At 36.5% G+C, this 26,886-nt stretch overlaps 1 protein-coding gene across 2 annotated transcripts in view; it reads right to left on the bottom strand.

Annotated features, from left to right (window-relative positions):
- Positions 1-26,886, bottom strand: part of SLC9C1 (solute carrier family 9 member C1) — a 90,222-nt gene that overhangs the window by 27,668 nt on the left and 35,668 nt on the right. For both annotated transcript variants that reach the window (XM_025913379.2, XM_086675453.1), the window contains 7 exons: positions 24,243-24,340; positions 18,368-18,487; positions 10,426-10,621; positions 8,771-8,956; positions 6,699-6,848; positions 4,908-4,959; positions 3,509-3,657 (listed from right to left, as the gene is read on the bottom strand). In XM_025913379.2, the coding sequence (XP_025769164.1) occupies positions 3,509-3,657; positions 4,908-4,959; positions 6,699-6,848; positions 8,771-8,956; positions 10,426-10,621; positions 18,368-18,487; positions 24,243-24,340 (951 nt within the window). The remainder of the gene's footprint in view (positions 1-3,508; positions 3,658-4,907; positions 4,960-6,698; positions 6,849-8,770; positions 8,957-10,425; positions 10,622-18,367; positions 18,488-24,242; positions 24,341-26,886) is intronic.

Raw genomic sequence — 26,886 nt, 5'->3', positions numbered from 1 at the left:
CAGAGAACAAACTGAGGGTTGATGGGGAGGATGTGGGTAGGGGGTGGGTTAAGTGGGTGACAGGCATTAAGGAGCACTTTTTGGGATGAACACTGGGTGTCATATGTGAGAGATGAATCATTGGGTTCTACTCTTGAAGCCAAGACTACACTGTATGTTAGCTAACTTGAGAATAAAAACAAAAACAAAAACAAAGGAATGCAGCTGGGATCTCTTTGAGATCCTACTCTCAGTTTTTTAAAGTATATTCTCAGAAGTGGAATTGCTAAAACTTAGGGAAATTCTTCTTAAGTGCCATACTGTTTTTCACAGTGGCTCTACCATTTTACATCCCCACCAATGATGTACATGGTTTTTGGTTTTGGTTTCTTTGATGATACTCATCCTAATTGGTATGAAGATTTCATTGTAGTTTTGATTTGCATTTCCTTAATAATTAATGGTGTTAAGCATCTTTTCGTGTGTTTATTGGTTATTTGTGTATCTTTTTTGAAAAAAATATCTATCCAAGTCCTTTGTCTATTTTTGAATTGAGCTGCTTGGTTTTTGTTGTTGACTTTCAAGAGTTCTCTATATATTCTGTATATTAATTCCTTATCCAATACATGATTTGCAAATATTTTCTCCTATTCTGTTTGTTGCATTTTTATTTTGGTGATAGTGCCTTTTGATGCACATGAAGGTCATAATGTACATTTTTTTCAAATTTTCTGATTTTCATGAAGTCCACTTTTTCTATTTTTTTTCTTTTGTTGCCCGTGCCTTTGGTGTCATTTTAATAACTTATTGTCAAATACAGTATCATGAAATTTTGCCCTCTATTTTCTTCTAAGAGTTTGACAGTGTTAGGTCTTACATTAGGTCATGGGTTCATTTTGAGTTAATTTTTATAAATGGTGTCATGTAGGGGTGCAACTTCATTCTTTTGCATGAGGATATCCAGGTTTCCCAGGAACGTCATATAGTTGGATCATGTTTTTTGTCTATTTTGCCAATCTTTGTATTTTGTTTGGAGAGTCAAATCCATTTATATTTAAAGTAATTACTTATAAGGGAACAGTTACTTCCATTATTTTACTATTTTTCCTACATATAGCTTTTTGCCCTTTATTTCCTACATACTGGCTTCTTTTGCACGTAGGGTTTTTTGTTTTGTTTTGTTTTGTTTGTTTTTGTTTTGTTTTGTTTTTTGTTTTTTGTTTTTGGAGTGAAACACTTAAATTCCTTTCTCATTTATTTTTTGGGTATATTCTTTGTTATTTACCTTTTAATTTCCATGATGATTACATTTAACACCCTATAGTGTAGTACTCTAATTTAAATGTATATCAGCTTAACTTTCATGACATATAAAACTCTGCTCCTTTAATAGTTCCATCCACACTCCTTTCTGTTGTTACAAATTTATATCTTTATACGTTGTGTGTCCAAAATATATATGTTTTTAAATGCATAGTCTCTTATATGATGTAGGAAACAACATATAGACTTACAAGCCAACATTATCATAATGTTAGCTTTTAGACTAATAATTGTTTCAAATGTTCTAGTCTCTTAATCATGTAGAAAACAAAAAAAAAGTGGAGTTGCAAAAAAATTATTACAATAATATTATCTTTTATGATTGCCCATGTAGTTATCTTTATTAAGATCTTTATTTCTTCATATGGGTTCCAGTTATTGTCTTTTGCCCTTTCAATCTGTAGGGCTCCTTTTAACATTTCTTTCAGGGAAGATCTAGTCAAAATAAACTCCCTCCACTTTTGTTCATCTGGGAATGTCTTAATTTCTCCCTCACTTCTGCAGGACAGTTTTGCTGAATATAGGATTTTTGATTGGATAGTTTTTTTTTTCTTTTAGCACTTTGAATATATCAGCCTGCTTCTTTCCGATCTCTGAAGTTTCTGATGAGAAATCTGATAATAATTGTATTGAGGATTGCTCATGTGTGATGAGTTGCTTCTCTGTGGCTGATATAAAAATTTTCACTTTGTCTTTTGACAGCTTGATTACAATGTGTCTTGGTGTGGGTTTTTTTGAGTTCATCCAACTTGGAATGTATTGACCTTCTTGAATGTTAATATTTATGTCTTTCATCTAATTTGGGAAGTTTTCAGCCATTATTTCTTCAAATATTTCCTCTGTCCCTATCTCTCTCTCTCCTTGTGAGATTCCCACAGTGCATATGTTGGATCGCACAAGTCCCTTAGATTTTGTTCACTTTTCTTTAATCTTTTTCTTTCTGTTCCGCAAATATGATAATTCCCATTGTTTTGTCTTCAATGTGACTGATTTTTTTTCTACATGTTCAAATATGCCTTTCAGTTCTTGCCACATAAGTGTTATATATTTAATGTTAGGTTCACACTTAAGGATTTAGTTTTTAATTAATACTGTGAATAGAATATTTTTCTATATTTTCTTTAGTTGGGGAAGAATTTTGAATGTTGATAGTATTTCTGAATATTCTATAATTTATCTTATTAAGCCTATATTATTAAGCCTATTAATTCTCTAGGATTTTAAATTAAACCATCAACATATAATAACTGTCTTTTCCTTTTCCCAAAAATTTTATATCTCGATTTCCTTTTTTTTTTTTCTTGACCTGGCTAAGACTTCTTTTTCCTGACTTTAAATGGTATACTTATAAGTGTTTTGACATCTAATACTATGTTTGTTTTAAATTTTTAGTAGAAACTCTTTATTGGGTTAAAGATGCTATTTATTAGTCTTGCAAGAATTTTTAAAAATATTTTGAACAATGAATTTTGTCAAATGTTTTTTCTTCTTTTTAAATCTTTGAATAAGTTCTATAGCTATTTTATGAGCTAAAACCTTCTTAGTCATAGTATATTACTTACTAATATATATTTAATATATGATATATATTACTTACTAATATATTACTTACTAATAATATATACTTACTAAACTTTTAATATGTTACAAGATTCAATTAGCTACTATTATGTTTAAAAGTTTTGTATATGTATTCACAAGCATAATAGCTTTTGGATTTTTTTTTATAGGTTCCCAATTTGGGGAATAAATTTTCTACTTATGGAATTAGTGGGACCCTCTATATTTTTATATGTCATGGTACTAATAAATAACTTAGAGAAAGGAAATGTAGTTATTTTTCACCCTATAGTTGGGTGTTCTTATAAATCATGGAATTCTATGGGAAAAGCTGTTTCGGTGGCACAGATAATTCCCAGGAAAATATTGATACCCACTCTAGCCTAGTGAGGAGTAGTTTTATCATACCCCTGATTTGGGAGCAAAGCACAGAAAGAGATGGTCCCTCACTTTGGCAAGAAATGGAAAGAAAAGCTGACCACTGGAATTCAAGAAGGAAATGCTTTATGGTATGTGCTTTTCTTTAGACAATTATTTTAATGTGGATATTCATATACTAGAGATGGTCTGTAATGGAAAACCAAAAGTAGGTTTGAAGATCTATATATCAAGAAAGTATATTTGTTTTTAAAATATGCTACTTTACCTTATTAATTTCAGAACCTTCGATTTTATGAATAATCCCTTTTGACCTAAAAACCTTAACAATTTCTCTAGCCAAATTGAGCATGACATTAATCTCCTCCTTTGTTTTCATAGTAATAGCAATTTCCGGGTGATCATACTCTAAGTAGCCTGAAAAATAACACAATATTTTCAGAAAAATAAGAACATTATTTAAATATTTCATGTGGACAATAAGCTCAATATTTTTGCTCTAAATCCATGGAGTACAACCCTCAACACAGAGAAATATATCTCTCCCTGATGAGTCCTCTGCAATCAATCATAATTCACCAGCAGCAGCATAGTTCTGTTTACCATTTTCTTGTCGGCTTGTGCTTACACCTATGCCCACGAGGAAGGACAGACAGCCCCAGTCGTAGGATTAGCAATTACACTGATCCACTTGCATGGAACACTGAGAGGCTCTTCTGGTTTCTAGGTCTGGGGTTTATGTCCCACTTTTCCATTCTGTTTGAATTAGGATTTTTGACTACAAACTGTGCACTTAGATATGGCTTCTGATTAAGTCCTCTCATTCATCCTGGGTCATTGCCCACCCAGCGTGCCTGTGCGTCTAGATGACTCATCCATCTATGTCTTCTGCCTGTCTTATCTGGATTCCTAAATGCCCACAGAGTTTCATTCACTTAGATTCTACATTTGGGCTTTTCCTTGGTGATGCCTTCTTGTCTGGCTTGATGACTATCTGCCGTGCAAGATCTCTCAAGTCCAGTTCCATTCTCATGCTTGCTGTACCCTTTTACTGCCCACCATCTGGTATCAAACCCCCTCCTTCTCCTCACACATGAACACTATACTATAGGAGTGTGTCTGTCCCACTTCCAGTATTAATCCTCTACTAGGAGCATGATGTGGCATGACTCAGGGAATAAGCTGGTGCCATGTTTAGGCATAGAGCCTTCCAGGAGACATATCAGAGATCTGTGAAGCTCGGTTGTGATTTCAACTTATAAAACTAAATCTTCACATGGCAACTGTATGGCAAGTGGAAAGAAAAAGTAACTTTTTCCCCTGTATTGCTCAGGAAGGTATGTGTGTACTTTTGGTTTGGAAGAAAATAGAATTTATAAGGTGATAATAGTGTGTATAAACATGCAGTACTAATGTGTTTCCTTTAAAGAGGAATTAAAAGGTCTTCATTGGGGTATAGGACAGAAAGAACAAGCGTGGAGAGGTAATATTACACTAAACCCATGCAGCCAAAGATATGATCATGTTGATTGTTGAAGTTACTCACTTTATTATTAGTAATAAATAGGTTGCCTTAACAATAGGTTTAGTTGTCAAAACAACCGCCTTTCAGAAGTAATGATAATAAGAGATGGTTGTGCTTAATCTTTAGAATGAGGGTTACCTACCTAGCTCTTTCAGAGCATGTCCTGTGTTCTTCATTATCCTCCTTAATAATATCTATGAAATAAAAGAAGCATTATCCCCATTGGAAAACAAGCTGTTATAAAATGTCTTTACATTTGCAGCTGATGGATTTTTAACCTAACTAATAACTTGAAAGAAAAATATGATGGGGAGCTTTTTAGGGATTAGAACTGAGTTTTGTGCAATAACCTTAATTTGCTCCAGGAAGAGTGGTAGAGAGAGTAAAAAGTGGCATAACAGGTTGATTTTGAGAAGCCTGAAGGCAAGTCATATTTTTTTTCTCTAAAAGTAACTTGCTTTAGGTTACTATTGATTCTGAAAAACACACACATGGTAGATATTTTCCTCTTCAATGTTATTAAAGCCTCTAAATTGGAGATACAGGGGAAGCTTTCAATCTTAAGTGAGGTAAAATGTTTGGCCAAGCTGTGTGAGAGCAGTAGGGACTAAAAGCAGACAACATCTTAGAGATTCAGGTCCTTTTATATTTCCTACTGTGTATTCTCAAATTCCAGGGCTAAATATCCTTTTTTCAGGTTAGAAAAGGTAACAAAATTCAGGAAAACAGTTTGATTTATTTATTTTTTTTTTATGTTTATTTATTTTGAGAGAGACAGAGACAGCATGAGCAGGGGAGGGTCAGAGAGAGAGGGAGAGAGAGAATCCCAAGCAAGCTCCTCATTGTCAGCTCAGAGCCTGATGTGGGTCTCGAACCCATGAACCATGAGATCATGACCTGAGTAGAAACCAAGAGTCGGACGTTCAACCGACTGAACCACCCAGGCACCGCCAAGAAAACAGTTTTAAAGTTCCAGGCGATAAAGAAAGGAAAGATACTTTTGTGTTCTACTACATATCATCAGTTCAATTTTCCTGACTATCGAGATTTGGGTACATTGCACAGAATTTAGATGTTCTAAATTGCCTTGAAAGGTAAATGTTTCACATAGTTGACAAACTTGTGAGAACATAGTGTTAGTCTGTCTCAGTCAAAACAGTAAAAAACAAAATCTAGGGGGTGTCTGGCTGGCTCAGTCAGTAGAGCATGCAACTGTTGGAGTCACACATTGGGTGTAGAGCTCACAAAAAAAAAAAAAAAAAAAAAAGGAAAGAAAAAAAAAGAAAAGGAAAAAGAAAAGAAAGAAAACAGAAAACTAAAATCTAGAACTTAGGCCCTAGAATTCTCTTTGCTGTTTACTACCTATGTGACTTTGAGCATAATCATTCAACCTCTCTTGGCTCCCCACCCCCCTTAACTGTGTAATGAAAGAATTAGACAAGGTTTCCTTCTAGATGAGTTATTATTACTCTTCCCCGTTTCCAGATCCCCATCCTTTGCTTCTATTTACCGTGGGGAAATGAGGCATATAGACAGGAGGGGAGCCTTTGGGAACTATGAGGAAGTTCTAGTTGATCAACACTGCCATCATGTCTCATCTTCCAGTGTTTCCTGTTGAGCACAGCTATAGCTGAAAGATCCTGCAACTTGGATCAGGAGGGAACTACCCACTGCACACAGGCTTCACAAGAGCTTCCACAAGAATGAAAAGGTGGGTTGCAAAAGCCTCATGACTTGCTACTGTGGCACAGACATTTCAGTAAGGAGGCATTTGAGTAATACAGCTGTAGACTAGTTTAAGTTTTTACAGAAATACTCAGGGAATCAGGAGTCAGGGACCACACCTACACATAGAGACAGAGAACATAATGGGTGGGGCAACAGAGGGACTGGAGGAATAAACCCTCTCCTTAGTATTTAAAGTTTTTCTCACCTGTTTAACTTGCTTAGAACTTGAAATTTGATCAATTATAGTCATTATGTCTGCTTCACCTTGGATATAACCTTTTAGTATAGCATATTTAAAGGATAGCTGATGACTCATCTTTTTATCTATTATTTGCAGCAACTTGGGGGTTATGAGCTGAAAAAAGCAGAACTACTATTTAACATAAATTGTATACATTTAGTTAATTATATGTCTATTAGTTTACCTAAAGTAGATAATGCTAAGAAATAACATTCTTTCAATGGTAACTATAGTAACCTGTCGAGGTTCTTAGTTATTTTATTCATGATAACTTTATAACTTCATGACTACAGCTATTTCCTAGTAACTAATAACGTTGGGCACCTATGTGAAGTGATGACTTTACTCTTTACTTATGTCCCTTATAGAGAACTGGATGGTATTTTCAACTGGCTTAACTTCTTGGAAAACAAAGCAATTAATCTTTTGGGCTTAAGTCAAAAAGTGTCTATAAAGTATTGCTATTTTACCTGCAAAATCTCCTACTAATCTTCTTGCTAGAAGGTTTATTTGGGGGTTAGAACCCACCACAATTATGCTTCTTGTGTGACCCCACCATTAACTTCTCGTTGTTTCTTTGCTGAGGTTTACATTTCCAGATTATCTCTTACCACTGAGCCATCCCCTCACTTCAGTAAGTTGGCTATTTCTGGTGTCCTGTCTATGCTCCATAACCTCCATAGTCTGCCTTCCAACCACCTGCCATTAATCCTAGAAGAGCTAGTTTATGTTCATCTTTCAAGATTCAGTTCAAGTATCACAAGTATCACCTAATAAAGGAAGTCTTTTTTTTTTTTTTAAATCTCATTAGCGTTGTGTACAGTCTCTGTTTTGCACTTGTATATTCTACACTATAACATTGGAACATCTAGATGACATATCATTTCCCTTCTACAATGAGTTCTCTGGGGGTAGAGAGTACAGATAATTTGTCTTCATGTTCCAAGGACTATCATCTGACATAAGAGTTCAGAGTTTCCTGAATATATATACAAACTTTTCTTAAGTTGTTTACCAGTTTTTTTCATTTAAAATATTTGGTAGACTCTGCGTATCTTCCCATCAGAAAGAATTAAGTAGTCACTGAATACACTTTACTTGCCTTCCTTAGGTCAAATTGCACACTAGCATTACTTACGGTCTCATTTAGTAGTAAAACTGGAAAAGCTACGAGTTGCATACTTTTAGACCTAGTTATTTCTCTTGGTAGCATAATTATTTTTTAAGCATATGTAAGAAAACTTTAAATGTAAAGATTCTAACCTATTAGTTTTATTTCTAGATGAACTATGTTTTACTTAGCCTTGTATCTCTCACAGTGCTTGTATGTGTATGTACCTTATTTGTGTATGAAGAGAGAGAGAGGCGGTGAGAGAGAGGGAGAGTATATCTGTATCCATATACACACTTCATATGCTTTGTGATGAGTGAGTTTCATGTCATTGAAATAACTGTATAGAAAAAATATCATACTTGTCATAGAAAGGTGTATTAGACAATCAAAGGTCATTTTGATGCTGTGATTTTATATTACTATGAATTTATATAACATGAAATGTGCAATTTTTGGTTTCGTGTTGTGTATGAATTTCTACTATTTGTTTTGTCACTGTGAATGGTTTGCATGGTTGTTTTGTTGATTTTATACCAGGTATCTATACCAGGTATCTATAAAAATATACATAATTTTGGGGTTAGTTTATATTTACATTAATACGGAATTTGTCATGTACTCTCTATTCAAGGAAAAGCTGTGATGAACATTTCTATACTTTCATATGCTAAGTAAACTACAAATATAATTTGGAAAAGCTGTGATGAACATTTCTATACTTTCATATGCTAAGTAAACTACAAATATAATTTGGATACTCATAAAACACTGTTACAAAATTTAATTTGTGAAAGGGATATAACATTTGAAATATAAACATCATTCCAATAGAAAGTAGAAGCCATAAAACTAGTAAACTTTAGTCCATATTTCATGAAGCAGTCATTAGAATTTGAAAATGAATGATTTTATAGTTCTTTACCTTTAAAATACGTAGTATGCGAAGAAATCGAACAATTTTTAAAAAGATTACAGTTTGAATAAATTCAAAAGTATAAGTAATGTAATTTGTCTCAATAAGAATTACATCTATGATGCCAACCAATGTAATTGTCAACTCAAATAGATTCCAGGTATGTGAAAAATATTCCTTCCTCATTGCAGCCATCTGTTGATTTAAAAAAAAACAACAACACATTATCTTGTTTGTTTTGGCTTTTACTGCAACATTTTCTACAATAACTGAAATATCACTCATTAGGTTTTTTTCTCTGATCTACCTTAAGACTACTTGTCTGAAATACTAGTAAATAATCATATTAACTTGAAATTAAAATGGTTGGAATATTGAAGCATCCATTCAAAGGGGGAAAATACTCAAAATTCCCTACTATTTTGTGACAGTTCATTCTTTCATTCCTTCTTTGTTTCAGAAAACCTACTATAGCTAAAAGAATGGGAAGTATTAAAAATGACTGGATTCAAGCCTGGGAAATTGGATTTCCAGTGGAATTTTGAAGGGAGAGTAGGCTTACAGAAGATAAATTTGTTAAGAATATGCTGTTTGAGATGTTTGCACAGTATTTCGTTGGGGAGATCCAGTCATCAGTTGTCTATATGATCTGAGGTTCTTGATAAAATCTGAGCAGGGAACTGAATTGGCAAGTCATTAGACTATAAATGGTAGTTGATGCCAGGGAAGTGAATGAGATAGGCATGGTGTGTGAAGCTCTTTATCCTTTATGTCCACATTTCCTATCTCATATTCCATATCCTTCATGCAGATCTAACACCTTTCCAATCTCCATGCTGACCAACCCATCCCTAAGCTCCAGTCACTGGGAGTGATGTTTCTTGTGGGCGTCCTAGTGTTGCTTCTGACTTTTCCCTTATTTTTGTTCATCAAGCTATGTACTCACATACTCAACCTCCACTTTTCGATCCATGTGACACAACACTATAATCAATTTGTGGGGGTTTATTTCCTCATTTTACAACTACCTTTATATTTGATTTAAAAATCAAATCATGAAATGTTTTTCAAGTTTACAGGGATATGTATCACTCTACCTATCTGTTTATCTATCTAGTATTAAAAAAATAAAATGAACACTACTACCCTGCTAAGTTTAAGAACACTGCCAACACCTTTGAAACTCCCTTCAACACACACCATTTTGAAATTTATTTTTGCAAATACAAAATCAGTTCTTAAAGTATGGATGTTGGCTATTGAGTTGCCTTAAAAATTAACTTACCTTTAACGTTTTATTTATTTTTGAGAGATAGAGCGCGAGCAGGGGAGGGGCAGAGGGAGAGGGAGACACAGAATCTGAAGCGGGCTCCAGACTCTGAGCTGTCAGCACAGAGCCTGATGCGGGACTCACACCCATGGACGGTGAGATCATGACCTGAGCTGAAGTCGGATGCTAAACCAACTGAACCACCCAGGCGCCCCAAAAATTTACCTTTAAAAATTAAAGTTTATTTGTTTGAGAAGTGAAAGAGAATTTCACATACTCCTTTAGAAAATTGTGTGTAGCTAATGCTGAAAAATGAAGTTAGGGAATCTCTTTGTGAGACATATAGCATGTTCATGCACATACACACACAAATACACACACAATTTTGGATTACCTTAAGTAGGGCCTCCATGATATAAACCGTAAGAAAAAGGTAGTTAGAATATTTTAATTCATGCTCATAGATATCATTTAATTCAGGTATCCAAGAAATTGTAATCGGAAACATATTCATCATTATCACAAGATATCCAACATACTCAAATTCATTAGTAAATACGATTTTATGGCATGACTGAAGAAAGCAATGTCTGCAAAAAAAAAAAAAATAAGTTTTATCTGATAAAATAATTATACGGAATTATTTTCATTATATGCTCAGCTATGTTCTAATCATCTATAGCACAGAAGCCAGCTTAGTTCTGGGTAAGAACAGTCACTCCCTAACACTTTCTGGCATCCCACTTCAGATGCTGTCCTTTTAATTTCCTCCTCTGCCAAATGTCTTCAGGCTGATTTCCTTTCTTTTTCCCCCACCTTCGTCAACTTTCATTCACTTTTACTTTTAATAGAAATACTTTTGGTCACAGATGGGAATAATGCAAACTGAAAGTATTTAAAAAAATCATAAAACAGGGGCACCTGGGTGGCTCAGTCAGTCAAGCCTCCGACTTCAGATCAGGTCATGATCTCATAGTTTGTGAATTTGAGTCCTGCATTGGGCTCTGTGCTGACAGCTCAGAGCCTGGACCCTGCTCCAGATTCTGTGTCTCCCTCTCTCAGTGCCCTCCCCACCCCCACCCCCCCCCCACCGCGGCCTCTGTCTCTCTGTCAAAAATAAATAAACATTGGGGCGCCTGGGGGGCTCAGTCAGTTAAGCCCCCGACTTCGGCTCAGGTCATGATCTCATGGTGTGTGGGTTCCAGCCCTGCATAGGGCTCTGTGCTGACAGCTTGGAATCTGGAGCCTGCTTGGATTGTCTCCTTCTGTCTCTGCCCCTCCCCCACTCGTGCTCTGTCTCTTTCTCTTAAAAAGAAATAAACATTAAAAATAAACAGACAAATAAATAAACAAACATTAAAAAAAAATCATTAAACAAAGTTAATCCCTTCCACCTTCCGGAGATGACTATGATTAATAGTTTGAATACTGTTCTAAATGTAATCATTACCTATAAACACAAAAGAAATTATACGTTTTGTTCTGTAATTTTTTTTCTTTTCTCATAACAATGTGTCATGAGCATCTTTCTTTGTCAAGGCATAAAATCTGAGGAAAAAAAATCCCAGGAGGTGTGGTAGTGGAATAGTATACATCCACACTTCACCAACAAATGTAAATTCATGCATATGTTTTGAAAAATAGTTTCTGGGGGCACCTGGGTGGCTCAGTCGGTTAAGCGTCCGACTTCAGCTCAGGTCATGATCTCGCGGTCCGTAAGTTCGAGCCCCGCGTCGGGCTCTGGGCTGATGGCTCAGAGCCTGGAGCCTGCTTCCAATTCTGTGTCTCCCTCTCTCTCTGCTCCTCCCCCGTTCATGCTCTGTCTCTCTCTGTCTCAAAAATAAATAAACATTAAAAAAAAAAGTTTCTGTACCAAGTATGCCAGGGAGTGGAACTGTGGATACAAGGATTTACTTATGTATTTTTATTTTTTCATTTTTCAAGTAATATAATAATGCATTATATTGTTAAAACTCAAGTGACGTGATTAATCAGCTGCTGAATTCAGAATAGGTAAGTAGTGGATCTCCCTACTCTCAGAGGTGGATCTGTATTACTCAGGACCTGAAACTTTTACAATTTGGGACCCTGAAGATGACATTGGGAATAAATTATGATCCTGTCTTCACATTCCCAGGGACCTCTAAAGCCTTTGGCAGTGACTGTGTGAGGGAGGAGCCATAGAGTGAAGCCTTGTTAAAAGGCGCACTATTTATATGATTTGAAGAGAAACCAGAGTATAAGCGAAGCCTTGTCAAATTCTGCCCATCTCAGTTCTATCTCCAGAATGCTATTTTTACCTTTTTTAAACTTTCAGCTGTATTGAGGTATAATTAGATATAAAATTGTAGATATTTAAAGTGTACATTGTGGTGATTTAATGTATACATTGTGAAAAGAGTCCCCACACTAATGAATTAACATATCCATCATGTCCTATGATTACCTTCTGTGGGGGATGAGACCTTTCAGGTTCTACTCCTTTAACAAATTTCAACTATACTATTGAGTGTTTTCAGCTATAGTCACCGTGTCTTATATCAGATTCTCAGACCTGATTCATCTTCTAGCTGAAAGTTTGTAACCTTTTACCATCCTTTATTTCTTCAACCCCTCAGCTGGTAACCAGGTAACCACTTTGCTATTCTCTATTTCTATGAGTTGATTTTTTTCATTTTTTTCTTTTGTATACTCAACACATTAGTGATATCATGCAGTATTTGTCTTTTTCGGGCTTATTTTCACTTATCATAATGCCCTTGACATCCATCTGTATTGTTGCAAAGGGAAGGATTTCCTTCTTTCTCATGGCAAATAATATTCTCATATCCCTTATTTTCTTCAATCAATCATACACTGATGGACAATTAGGTTATTTTCATATCTTAGCTACTGTGAATAATGTTGCATTGAACGTGGGAGTGCAGATCTCTTTGATATCTTGTTTTTATTTCCCTTGGATATGAAAGGAGTTTTCACTGGATTGTTAGATCATATAGTAGTTCTATTTTGATTATTTTGAGGAATCTCCAAGCTGCTTTCCATAGTGGCTGCATCAGTTTACATACTTATCAACAGTGTACAAGGGTTCCTTTTTTTCCACATCTTTGCCAACATGTACTATCTCTTGTCTTTTTGATGATAGGCATTCTAACAGGTGTGAGGTGATACTTCATTGCATTTTGATTTGCATTCCCCTGAGGAGTAGTGATATTAAGCACATTTTCAGGTATTTTTTTTTTTTACCATTTGTATGTCTTCTTTGGAAAAGTATCTGTTTATTTCCTCTGAGCATTATTTAATAGGGTGTTGTTTTGCTTTTTTATTGTTGTTGTTATTGAATTGTATGAGTTCTTTACACCTATCAGTTACTAACCCCTTATCAGATATATGATTTGCAAATATTTTCTCCCACTCCATAGTTTTTAATTTTGTTTTTTTCTGTGCAGAAGGTTTTTATTTTTTATTTTAATTTTAAGATCACTTGTTTTATTTATTTTTTAATTAAAAAATATTTTTTAATGTTTATTTATTTTTGAAGGAGAGACAGAGTATGAGCGGGGGCAAGGTAGTAGAGAGAGAGGGAGACACAGAATCCAAAGTGGATTCTAGGCTCTAAGCTGTCAGCACAGAGCCTGACATGGGGCTCAAATCCACGAGCCATGAGATCATGACCTAAGCCGAAGTCAGATGCTCAACTGACTGAGCTACCCAGGTGTCCCTATTTATTTATTTTTGAGAGAGAGAGAGAGAGAGCACATGCACACACATGAGTGGGAGAGGAGTAGAGAGAGAGGGAGAGCGAGGGAGAATCTTAAGCAGACTCCACGCCTATCCCCTGACTGTGAGATCATTGTGGCCTGAGCCAAAATCAAGAGTCAGATGCTTACCCAACTGAGCCACCCAGGAGACCATGTGCAGAAACTTTTTAGTTTGATGTAGTACCACTTGTTTACTTTTGCTTTTGTTGACTTTGTTTTTGGTGTCAAATCCAAAAAGTCATTGCCAAGACTGCTAGCATGGAGTGTATCTCCCATGTTTTCCTCTGGGAGTTTTACGGTTTCATGTCTTACATTCAAGACTTTAGTCCATTTCAAGATTATTTTTGTGTATGGTGTCAGATAGTGGTCTAGCTTCATTATTTTGCATGTAGCTGTCCAGTTTTCCCAATGTCATTTACTGAAAAGACTAATTCCCTCATTGTATATCATTGATATACTCATCCCATCTATACACTCGGGGATTCAGGGAAATGACCACACAGTGGACTTGCTGGATTATTATGAAACAGACTGGGTCAGAGACTCCCATATATTATCTGGCCTAAAAGCTTCCTGTCTAACTTGAGAGCTATAACAACATTTCAAGCCTTTGGTATCAGTACCATTTCTAATGCCATATCCCATGGTCTTTAAAAAAGTCTGGGTATTTTTTTTTTTTTAATTTTTTTAACGTTTATTTATTTTCGAGACAGAGAGAGACAGAGCATGAACGGGGGAGGGTCAGACAGAGAGGGAGACACAGAATCTGAAACGGGCTCCAGGCTCTGAGCTGTCAGCACAGAGCCCGATGCAGGGCTCGAACTCGTGGACCGAGAGATCATGACCTGAGCCGAAGTTGAACACTTAACCAACTGAGCCACCCAGGCTCCCCAGGGTATTTTCTTTTTCTCAATGCAAAGTAACTCTGGTAAAGTGACTTAAAGGTCGATCTGAGAAAAGATTGAGGCAATATTTATCCCATGTATTTGTGGTATTGCTGTAGATCTTTCTCAAGGGCTCTGGTTCTGAGAACTGACTCAGAAGGAAAGGGTGGGGAATCATGATCTTCCTTTGTAGTAGTTGATCTGATCCCTTTGCTCACCAGTTCTCTATCTTTAGAAAAGTCAAGTAAAATGTAGTTAACTATTTGTCTATATTGCCCTTTGACACACATTATTTGTTAACCATTCCCAGGTCAAGGTACTCTGACCGCTACTCCAGGTTTGCTGTCCACCAAAGAAAGTATGCTCACCTTGCTTCTGACACTTAAGTGCTGCCATTTGTCTTCTGCTATTCCCAAATCCTTTCGATACTGGTAAGATGAATTCCATGGCAGCCCCCACTACTGTGAACCATGCCTTGCAGAAGACATCTATCATTGAGTTTCTCAGTGTTGCCTCGTGAAACTAAATGTCCTCTGGTCCTTTCCAGGGAGCAAAGTCATGTGGTGGGTCCTTCATTCTCATATAATGATCTAGTTAAATATTCCAATTTTTATCATCTGCACTTCATTTACTGTAATTTATTGGCCTGGTCAAGCTTCAAAGAACCATCCCAAGAGTATAATAGTACCGGCTCCAAGTGTCCTTGGGCAGAATGTTGAACCCTGAATCATCATGGATAAGACCACTATGCCAATAAATTCTCCCCAATCTGGCCTTATGTTGTAACCTTGTGGTCCAATACCCTCAAGACCCATTCTCTTATATGTTCTACTAGTATTTGGTAGTATTAGTCAGGCCCTGTAATTCCTTCAGTAGATGAGTTATAGTCTCCTAAAGAAGGCACTATATTTTCCCCTCTGACCGTGTTGAGATCTGACCCGGGAAATTACCTTAGAAGCAATGAAAGGTGGTAGAGAATAACCTGGAAACAAAGAAAAGCTTTACCTTGTGATATATTTGTGGGCACTGAAGGTGACAGAAGGCTACTATTCTCTAGCAGGAAAAAAGATGGCTCCTCTGCCAGGTTAGCGTATACACAAGCATGTGGGGGTTCAAGATCCTCAGCTCTATCCATCCAAGTGTTATCACTTTAGATCTCAGTGTCCTGACCTTTTTCTCTCAGAGCCCTCATACTGACACAGAAGCCTTGTCATTGCTCTAGGCATTTCTTCTTCTTCGTGCAGCTCTAGTTGCGTCCCCTTAAAACAGATACACTATACCCACTTTTTGTTCGATTCGGAATCATTAAAGTTGAATTTTTAATTTTAAGAATTATGTGTGTTTTTGTATCCAGTTTCTTTCGGTGATTGGACTTGTTCACGTTTGTGATTCCATCACATATTTTTTACATATTTACATTATTGGAATGTTATTCAGCACTTAGTAATAAATGCTCCTATCTGGTAAGTACTTACCCAGTGCTAGTCCCTGGACTAGGTGCTTATAAACACACTATACATTCTTTTCCACAGTCCCAGGAGGAACAGAGGAGAACCCAACTGGCATACTTTGGTACCCATTGTGGGTCAGTTACCTTGTCAGAGGCCTTACATATCAGCCTCTAGAATATGACACAGATGTTGAGAACTGAAAAGCTCATTCAGATAATAAATGGCAGAGACTGAGATTCTAAACCAAGCCATTGGGACTCCAGAATCTGCACTTCTTTGAGATGAATGATATTTAGAGACAGCCTACAGGGTACACTATCAATTATAGTTTTTAAAATCTCTCTTTCAAGTTTCATCATCAAAAATAATTACTCAGAAAGTTGTAGCTTTAGTCAGTATTTAAGGCTTAAAAAACTATAATATGAAAATATCTTTCTAGTATTTATTGAGTATGGTAGATTAAAGAGAGCCATATAACCTTTGATACTCTTATTGAGAAGAGGGGTCTATATTTCTTCCAGTTACATCTAAGAAAAGAAATAAAAGGCATCCAAATTGGAAAAGAGGAAGCAAAATGATCTCTATTCATAGATGACATAGTCTCGTATATAGAAAATCCTAGCAAATTCACAAAAAAGCAGAAGAGCTAATCAATGAATTCAGCAAAGCCTCAGGATGCAAAGTTAATATACAAAAATCATATACTAGGAATGGACAATCCAAAAATGAAATTAACAGTTTCAGGGCACCTGGGTGGCTTAGTCAGTTAAGCATCCAGCTCCTGGCTTTGGCTCAGGTCATAATATTGCAGTTTGTGAGTCTGAGCCCCACATAGGGCTCTGCGCTGACAGTGTGGAATGTGCTTGGTATTCTCTCTCTCTCCCTCTCTCTGCTCCTCCCCTGCTCATGCCCTCTTTCTCTCTCTCAAAATAAATAAATAAAGTAAATAAATAACTTAAAATTAAAAAAAAGAGAAAAGTTTCATTTATAATAGCATCAAAAAGAAAAAAAATATGTAGGATTAATTTTAACCAAAGATTTATTTGCCAAAAACTACAGGATATTCCTGAAAGAAATTAAAGACCTAAATAAATGAAAAGTCACCTCAAGTTCATGATTTGGAAACCTTCATATTGTTAAGATGGCAATACTGCAGATTCAGTGCAAAATCCGTATGAAAGTCTCAATGCCATTTGATTTTGTTTTTTGCAGAACTAAGCACATCGTAAAATTTATATGGAACTACCTACATCATTACGCCAATCTTGAAAAAGAGAGTAAATTTGATAGATTTATATTTCCTGATCTTGAAATTGTATAACAGCTATGGAGCAATTTGGTGGTTCCTCAATAAATTAAACATAAAATTATGATATGCTCCAGCAATTTCATTCCTACGTGCACACCCAAAAGACGGAAAGCAGGTATTCAAATACTTGTACATAAATGTTCGTAGCAGCACTGTTCACAATAACCAAAAGGTGAAAACAACCCAAATGTTCATCAATGATGAGTAGATAAAGAAAATGATATATCTGTACAATTAAGCCATAGGAAGGAATAAAGTCTTGATACATGCTACAAAGTGGATGAAACTCATGTTACTGATACATTCTACCATGTGGATGAAAACATTGTGCTGAGTGAAAGAAGCCAGAAACAAAAATCTATGTATTGTATGATTATAATTATATGAAACATTTAGAACAGGTAAATTCATAGAGACAAAGCAGACTTGTACTATGCAGGAGCTGGGGAGCAGGGAGATTGGGGAGTAACTAATGAGTGCTGAATTTACACTGGATGCAATAAAAATGTCATGGAATTTGATAGAGATGATGGTTCCAAAACATTGTGAATGTACTAAATAACACTGAATGATACACTTAAAAATGTTTAATCTTGTTATGTGAAGTTTACTTCCATAATAAAAAAAGTTGTTATACTGTTTCTTTTTTTCTTCAAGTAATTTTTTGTATGTATATAAGTAATTTATTTATAAACTACCCCCAAATATTTTCCAATTTATTCAGGATATAATTTAAAAAAGTTTGTAAAATATTTTATTTTTAAGTAATCTCCATACCCAATGTGGGTCTTGAACTTATAACCCTGAGATAAAGAGTCACATGCTCTATGGACTGAGTCAGCCAGGCGCTCCCAGGATATAAATTTAAAAAATTAAAAGGGAATTTAAAATCAATATAATAGCACTTCTAGTAAGGTTTAAAATCACTTACCTTGATGGGATCCCTTTTTCCTTTTTAGTATTGTACACCCAATTGAGCAATACTTTTCTAATAAAGGCAAGAAGTTTTTTGCTTTCAGAATAAGTCTTTATTGTCTCAGGACTCATATATCTGGGGGGGGGGGAAACAATCATTAAATATGCTTTAAAATTTGGGGGATAGATATAATGTAGTATTATCAGAAAGTAGCAAGACAATTTTGTCAATCGATAACTGGGATTAGGGCACTCTCATGAGCATAGGTCCAAGTCACAAAGTTGTAGATACAAGTAGATATATAATCATGAATTTAGATTGTGGGGCTCAGTCATTAGAGTATAAAAAACCCAGAGAAACATGGTTTATAATGGAGAGGTCAAGGTTCGGGGAAGGAAAGAATAACACGATTTAAATATTTGGAATTCAAATACATCCAGGCTTTCATGTTGGATCCCCCATTACCTAGTGAAGCAATAAACAAATTACCTCACTAACCTGTTTGCTCTATAAAATAGATGTAAAAATATTCATGCCAGTCAGGGATAATTAAATGAGAAAGTAGATATAAAACATCCAGCCTGTCTCACACATCCTCTTATTCCTTTGATTTTACCTTCTGGGCAGGTAGTTGGGAAACTTAGGGGGAATATACACGTGGTGGGTAAAGAGTTATGGGTACTTAGGAAAATCAGTGGTCATAAAACCCCAAAAGACAATTTGGTAGCATGTATCCCATTGTCTCTAGGTTTCTTCTGGCTTTTTATTGAGGCAGCTCAGATCTATATGCTGTGATTTGGTCTTGCTTAGGCAAGTCCCTTGGTTTTCATTATCTTCATCAGAAAGAGGATAGGGTTTTGTCTTTGGGTCTGAAGCCCCACTTTAAAATATGCCTTAAATAGAAGGGCATTGGTGACTTGCATTCAAAGGTGTACCTTGTCCTTCCTCTTGATTATACTGTTCTTACTCTGAAATTTGAGCAATTTCTCTGCTGCAAGGATACGGACATAATTGAAAAGAAGAAAGTCACTGAATTCTTTGTGATTCAGTAAAATAATGTAGCAATTACATGGAAAATCACCAACATATATAGGACTTGATTTGTTCCTAATCTTAAAAATATTTATTGAACGTATTATGTTTGCTAAAAGCTGGGGAGAAACCATAAACGAATACGGATCTCTGCCCTTAAGGATCCAGCAGATAAATGGAGTAAAACATGAAAATAACAATTGTAGTGAAGGGCAGTAAGTGTTGCTGGGGAGATGATAAACAGTAGGGCACTTTGGATCCATCAAATGGGGGGGCATTTAATATAGTCTTGGGGAATCAGGAAACCTTCCTGAAGGAATTAATGACTCAACTAAGATCTGGTCATTTGATTAGTTCCTACCAATCCTAGAATTCTGTGATACCAGTAATTCTGTGGTATTTTACAGCCCAAACAACTAAATAATTCAAGCTCCTGAATTCTTATTTTTTACCAACACATTCACTGCTTAGACCTGATTTAGGAAAACAGTTATATCTCTTTGGTTGGATAGTGAGGCAGCTTAAACTTTGAATGGGAGCTCTGTAATCTATTATTCAAGTGACATGGGGTAAATTGTTTATAATCTCTTAGTGCCTCTTCGTTTCTCATCTGCAAAATGAAGATAATAGCACTTACTTCACAGGACTCTTAGAACATTAAATTGGTAGTACATGTAACATGTTTAAAACTATGCTTGGCACAGCACTTAATAAATAGAAGCTCTCTATTCAAAGAATTCTTTCTTAGGCAATGACACAGGCAGTTAGCACAGGACCTGTTTAAATCCCCAACTCTTTATCTCCTTAGACTTGTTTTCTTGCCACAGGACACACCAACACACAGGCTACTGGTAGGAACGACCAGCAAATGGCAAAGTAAATGCCAAGGCAGCCCAGCAAAGAAGCAAGTACTGAATATAAGTGTAATTAACAGGAAGCTCTCTGGGGATTGGAACACCATTCCACTTATCTTGCTATTCCCCACAGTACTTGGCATACACCTTTGCACATATTACTATTTCATATTTATCTACTTCATGTGTGACTAAAAAATTGTATATTCTAAAATTTGCCTTTGTTGTCCACTATGAGTCCGTTCAACAGTTTGACCCCCTTCTCCCACTGTTGGCCTCCTGGTTTTGGGTCATCATAGGCATATATTGCTTCTGCCTTCCTGGAGGATTTAAAGAGGAAAAATCCAGGCATTGGGTTGAATTGCTCAATGTTCCTTTTTTTTATATTAACCTTGCCTGAACAATGCAGCAATAATGCTTTTAAGCATGTTATATTCATTCTTTTATAAACTTCCACTGTACATCTGTCTTCTTTAAGTGTTCATCATACTCGATACTCTATATGGAAAATCCAAAAGGTTCTACCAAAAACCTGCTAGAACTGATCCATGATTTCAGCAAAGTTACAGGATATAAAATCAATGCACTGAAATCAGTTGCATTCCTATACACCAATAATTAAGCAACAGAAAGAGATATCAAGGAATCGATCCCCTTTCCAATTGCACCAAAACCCATAAAACAGCTAGGAATAAATCTAACCAAAGAAATGAAACATCTGTACACTGAAAACTATAGAAAGCTTATGAAAGAAATTGAATAAGACACACACACACACACACAAAATGGAAAAATATTCCATGCTCCTGGATAGGAAGAACAAATATTGTTAAAATGTCAATACTACCCAAAGCGATCTACATATTCAATGCAATACCTATCAAAATAACATCAGCGCTCTTCACAGAGTGAGAACAAACAATCCTAAAATTTGTATGGAACCAGAAAAGACCCCAAATGGCCAAAGCAATATTGAAAAGGAAAACTAAAGTAGGAGGTATCACAATCCCGGACTTTGAGTTGTATTACAAAGGTGTAATCATCAAGACAGTATGGTACTGGCACAAAGACAGATACTCAGATCAATGGAACAGAATAGAGAACCCAGAAATGGACCCACAAATGTATAGCCAATTAATCTTTGACAAAGCAGGGAAGAATATCCAATGGAATAAAGACAGTCTCTTCAGCAAGTGGTGCTGGGAAAACTGGACAGTGACATGCAGAAAAATGAACCTCAACCACTTTCCTACACCATACACAAAAATAAACTCAAAATGGATGAAAGACCTCAAGGTAAGACAGAAAGCCATCAAAATCCTCAAGGAGAAAGCAGGCAAAAACCTCTTTAACCTTGGCCGCAGCAACTTCTTACTCAACACGTCTCTGGAGGCAAGGGGGAAAAAAAAAAGCAAAAATGAACTACTGGGACCTCATCAAAATAAAAAGCTTCTGCACAGCGAAGGAAACAATCAGCAACACTAAAGGCAACCGATGGAATGGGAGAAGATACTGGCAAATGACATATCAGATAAAGGGTTAGTATCCAAAATCTATAACGAATTTATCAAACTCAACACCCCAAAAACAAATAATCCAGTGAAGAAATGGGCAAAAGACATGAATAGACACTTCTCCAAAGAAGACATCCAGATGGCCAACCGACACATGAAAAAATACTCAACATCACTCATCATCAAGGAAATACAAATCAAAACCACAATGAGATACCACCTCATATCTGTTAGAATGGCTAACATTAACAACTCAGGCAACAACAAATGTTGGCAAGGATGTGGAGAAAGAGGATCTCTTTTGCAATGCTGGTGGGAATGCAAACTGGTGCAGCCACTTTGGAAAACAGTATAGAGGTTCCTCAAAAAACTAAAAATAGAACTACCTTACGACCCAGCAATTGCACCACTAGGTATTTATCCAAAGGATACAGGAGTGCTGTTTCAAAGGGGCACATGCACCCCCATGTTTATAGCAGCACTATGAATGGATAAAGAAGATGTGGTATATATATACAATGGAGTATTAATCGGCAATCACAAAGAATGAAATCTTGCCATTTACAACTATGTGGATGGAACTAGAGGGTATTATACTACCTCTAGTGAAATCAGTCAGTCAGAGAAAGACAAATATCATATGACTTCACTCGTATGAGGACTTTAAGAGACAAAACAGATGAACATAAGGGAAGGTAAGCAAAAAGAATATAAAAACAGGGAGGGGGACAAAACAGAAGAGACTCTTAAATATGGAGAACAAACTGAGGGTTACTGGAGGGGCTGTGGGAGGGGGGATGGGCTAAATGGGTAAGGGGCATTAAGGAATCTATTCCTGAAATCATTGTTGCACTATATGCTAACTAACTTGGATGTAAATTAAAAAAAGTAAATTAAATTAAAAAAAAACTGAATAGGTGCCATCTTAGCTCAGCAGGCAGCGTGTCAGTCTGATAAAAAAAAAAGCTGAATAAAGAATATCACTTTTACAAATAAAAAAATAAAAATAAAGAGGGTAGATCTCATGTTAAGGGTTCTTATGAAAAAGGAGGGTCGGGGGAGGACATAAGGAAATTTGGGATGTGTTGGATATGCCTATTACCTTGACTGTGGTAATGGCATCATGGGTGTTTGCATATGGGGAAACTCATCAAATTGTATTCACTAAATATGCGCAGTGCTTTGTATATCAATTATACACCAATAAAGCTGTTTTTAAAAAACTAAAAAAAAAAAGTGTTCATCATATTGTTTTAAAGTGATCACATTTGCCCAGCCCTCTTCCCCAGTCCCCTAACACCACTGAGGTCCCATAGGCATTTGAACGGCCTCGAGCTGGTGGGGCGGGGAATGGAGGCCCTTGTACTTATACTCATTAAGAAAACAAAATTTTAAGTAAGATATATTTTATCTTCCTACCTTGACAATATAATGTTATAATTATTTGTATGGCTAGGCTTGAAATGGAATCTCTTATACTCTTCAACATCTGTACTTGAACTGCAATGAGACTGCTGCGATGAGACTCCAGTCTGGCTGATTCTCCTCCAACACACAGCTTTATCCCTCTCTGTGCCACAGGCCAGTACATGTGAGTGGACACCATGCTGGCACTTCTCTTGGCTCTCAGGGTGTGCACACCAAAGGCCCAGTTTGCTTGTGAGATAATGGCCCAGAGGAAAAGTCCCAAGAGGGCCTTACAAATGAGCTGAGGACCATCTGAGCAGATTATTGGGGTCCTTAGCACCAGGGGTGTGGTCTAGAATAAGAAGGTATATGTCCGAGCTTTGGGTGGCCATCATGTACCTGCATGACAGTTTAACTCGTCCCTTTGCCCGCTCAAATATCTTGCGTCCTTCCAAGGAGATCTGAGGCTATTCTTAATGTGCTGACTTTAAGGAACTTGCTGTGTACTACAGAGGCTTACAGCAAAAGTAACTATTACAAGAACATGCTGAGGATTAAGAGAGAACATATAGGGGCACCTGGATGGCTCAGTCAGTTGAGCATCCGACTCTTGGTTTCAGCTCAGGTCTTGATCTCAGGGTCATGAGTTCAAGCCCTGCATTGGGCTCCACAGTAAGGCATGGAGCCTACTTTAAAAACAAAAATTAAAATTAAAAAAAGAGAGAATACTCATTAAAAGATGTGCCTGGAGGAATTAAGGAAGTCTTTGACCTTACTGAGGCATTCAAGTAGTCTACAAGAGTCTTTTACCACAGCTCAGCTTTGGAGGCAAAAGGAGAAAGGGAAGAAAATCTCAGTCAGAAGAAGCGCCTTGTTCAAATTTACAGAAGTGTGAAAAAGTAGAGCAAGTTGGGAAATTAAAAGTGGGTCATTTGGCCTGATTTGGGGGTGTAGAGCAGTCAGTGGCTTTCACACATAATATGGGATGATCCCAAAGTCTCAGAAAGAGCGAGAAAACTCATTTGCCCGATTCCCTAAATGCAGTGGCTGAGGATGGCGGTGTTCTCTTGCCAATATACTTACTCTCCCTTCTTTTCACCGAAGCTTCCCACTGCACCCACCAGCACCTGGGCCGCACTCTGGGACAGAGTCTCATTCGTGTACTGTCTCTGGTAGCTTGCCTAAAAGAAACGTGCAGTCCAATTGTTATGTAGCATGGTTAATGATAACAAATTAGTATTCCCTTTATGGAAAAACAGTCTGTGAGAAAAAAAGTCAAAATCCCTAAATAATCTAGTATCGTTATAAAAAGAATGTTTCTGTAAAGTCCAGATCTTGAGATCAGTGTAGGAGGTCTGTCTGTGCTTTGGGTGGAATCAAACTGGTTCTATGGGAAACTAGGTTCCTGCTAGATGTGAACTAGACTTTCAAGAATAAGTGGAGTTCTGGGGCCCAATAAATGTGCTAGTATATCCCTATCTTAAAAGCTTATAATGCATCTTAGAAATTTAAAGGCTCTGAGAAATCCTGTAGTAGAGGATCCTGGTTTATATCTTTAATTTTTCCAAATGTTTTGACAACAGAACTCTTGTTTTCTCCAATCTATTATAAGTATGAAGTGAATTGCCACTGTGTACAGAAAATATTCATTTGTTTATTCAGTCTGTATACTGAGAGACCACTTTGCTTCAGGCACTACTTTTGATGCTGAAGAAACCATTGTCCGACACTGCCCTGGCCTCAGAGTGCTGACACTGTTAAAAATCTCTGTATGAACCAACTTTCTAAATTGGAATGCATGATGTAACTAAAGACTTCTGCTTTCATAGAACATGTCCTGTCTGTACAGGATATGGATATTAAAATGCATTTTTGTTCTTGGGGGATGCCAGAAAGGGATAGAACTAATTTAAAGAATGAGGGAACAAAAGGTTGTTCGTCCATGATACAGGAATTCAACAGTCTACTTAAGCTTCATTAAAATATTTATAAAATAATGTGAGATAAACATATTTTCAATATCCTCAAAAGTAAACACCATAGTATGTAGAAAACTAAGGAAACTGAAAGTAATATGGAACTCATGAAAGCTTAGCAACAAAAATGACAACGCAGTTAAGATACAGAAATATGTTAATTCTTAAGTGATCATTCACACCAAAATGTAAGAAGAATTTAGAGAATGGTTGATTCCTTAAAATAACCACCATTTATTGATCTCCCTACCATACTATTACATTAACTGACATGTTTTATGCAGAATTATTTAATTCTTGCAGGAAACTTATGGGGAAGATATTTTAAGCTGTATTTCATAGATGAGAAAGCTGAGGCTCAGAGAATTAAGTCATTTTCCCAAGATCACATTAGAAACCCAGTTCTCTCTGAATTTAAAACCTGTCTCCTCTTCCCCCCATTATGGTTGGGGGATGTTGCCTCTTCTATACCACTGTCTCACCATGCTGTGCTTCCTCTTCTAATGTACAATAGTAGAGAAGATATTGTCCCAGTGAACAATACCTGACTGAGGAGCGCCTGGGTGGCCCAGTCAGTTAAGTGTCCAGCTCTTGATTTTGGTTCAGGTCATGATATCACAGTTCGTGAGATTGAGACCAATGTCGAGCCCATAGCCTGCTTGGGATTCTCTCCTTTCCCCCTCCCCCACCCCGGTCTCTCTCTGACCCTCTCTCTCTCTCTCAAAATAAATAAATAAAATCTTAAAACAAAACAAAACAAAAAAACAGTAAATGGCTGAGATTTATTTTTTTTAATGTTTATTTATTTATAATAGAGAGAGAGAGTGCAAGTGGGAGCAGGAGAGAGAGAGAATCCCAAGCAGGCGTTGTGCTGTCAGCACAGTGACTGAGATTTAAATAAAAACTATCAAAGCTTTAAAAACTGTAATAGACCAATTAATATTATGGTTGGAGCAGTGAGCATTAGAATTGACATTGTAGAAACCAAATCAACTAACCAAGGTAAGCGTGAAAATATTTCTAGAACAAAGAAGGGCTAAAAAGATGTGAGGCGAGATAAAGAGCTGGAGAACAGAGCAGAAAGATCCAACTTACTTTAAAAAATAAGGATTTCCTGGGGGACCTGGGTGGCTCAGTAGGCTGAGCGTCTGACTCTTGATTTTGTTTCAGGTTGTGATCCCATGGTTCTTGGAATTGAGACCTGCACTGAGCTCTACACTGCTAGCATAGAGCCTCTGTCTTCCTCTGTCTCACAGTCTCTGCCCCCCTCACTTGTGCTCCCATGCTCTTTCTCAAAAATAAACAACAACAAAAACAAACAAACAAAAGTATTTCCTGATTCAGACCCAACACGTAGCACAAAAATCAACAAAGATATAATGGTAGAAAACAAACATTTAGGGAAAGAAACCAAAAAGATTCATGGTGGATATGTTGCAGAAAATGTAGAATATCATATATGGAAAGAATCCAAGAGTTCCTGTAGTTAGCATTTTCCTATTTTATGAATGGAGAGAATAAAGACTGAAAAAGAATAAATCCTAAGACATACATCATATTATTAATGAAAAGCAAGATCCAAAATGGAATGTCCTGTATTGATTTTGAGAGATCTTGAATACATATTTTCCTGAAATAAATTGAAAATCTGGAAGTGACTCAAAGACATGATGTCATAAAATCTGCTGGTGGAGCAAAGCACCATATAGGCATAAGTTCATCCTTAATGGCACTGCCACAATTGCTTAATG

This window comes from Puma concolor, chromosome C2 (assembly GCF_028749965.1).
Source record: "Puma concolor isolate L17-30 chromosome C2, mPumCon1.1.hap2, whole genome shotgun sequence".
Lineage (NCBI taxonomy): Eukaryota > Metazoa > Chordata > Mammalia > Carnivora > Felidae > Puma > Puma concolor.
The sequence above is the reverse complement of the archived record's forward strand: the minus strand, read 5'-3'. Positions and strand labels throughout refer to the sequence as shown.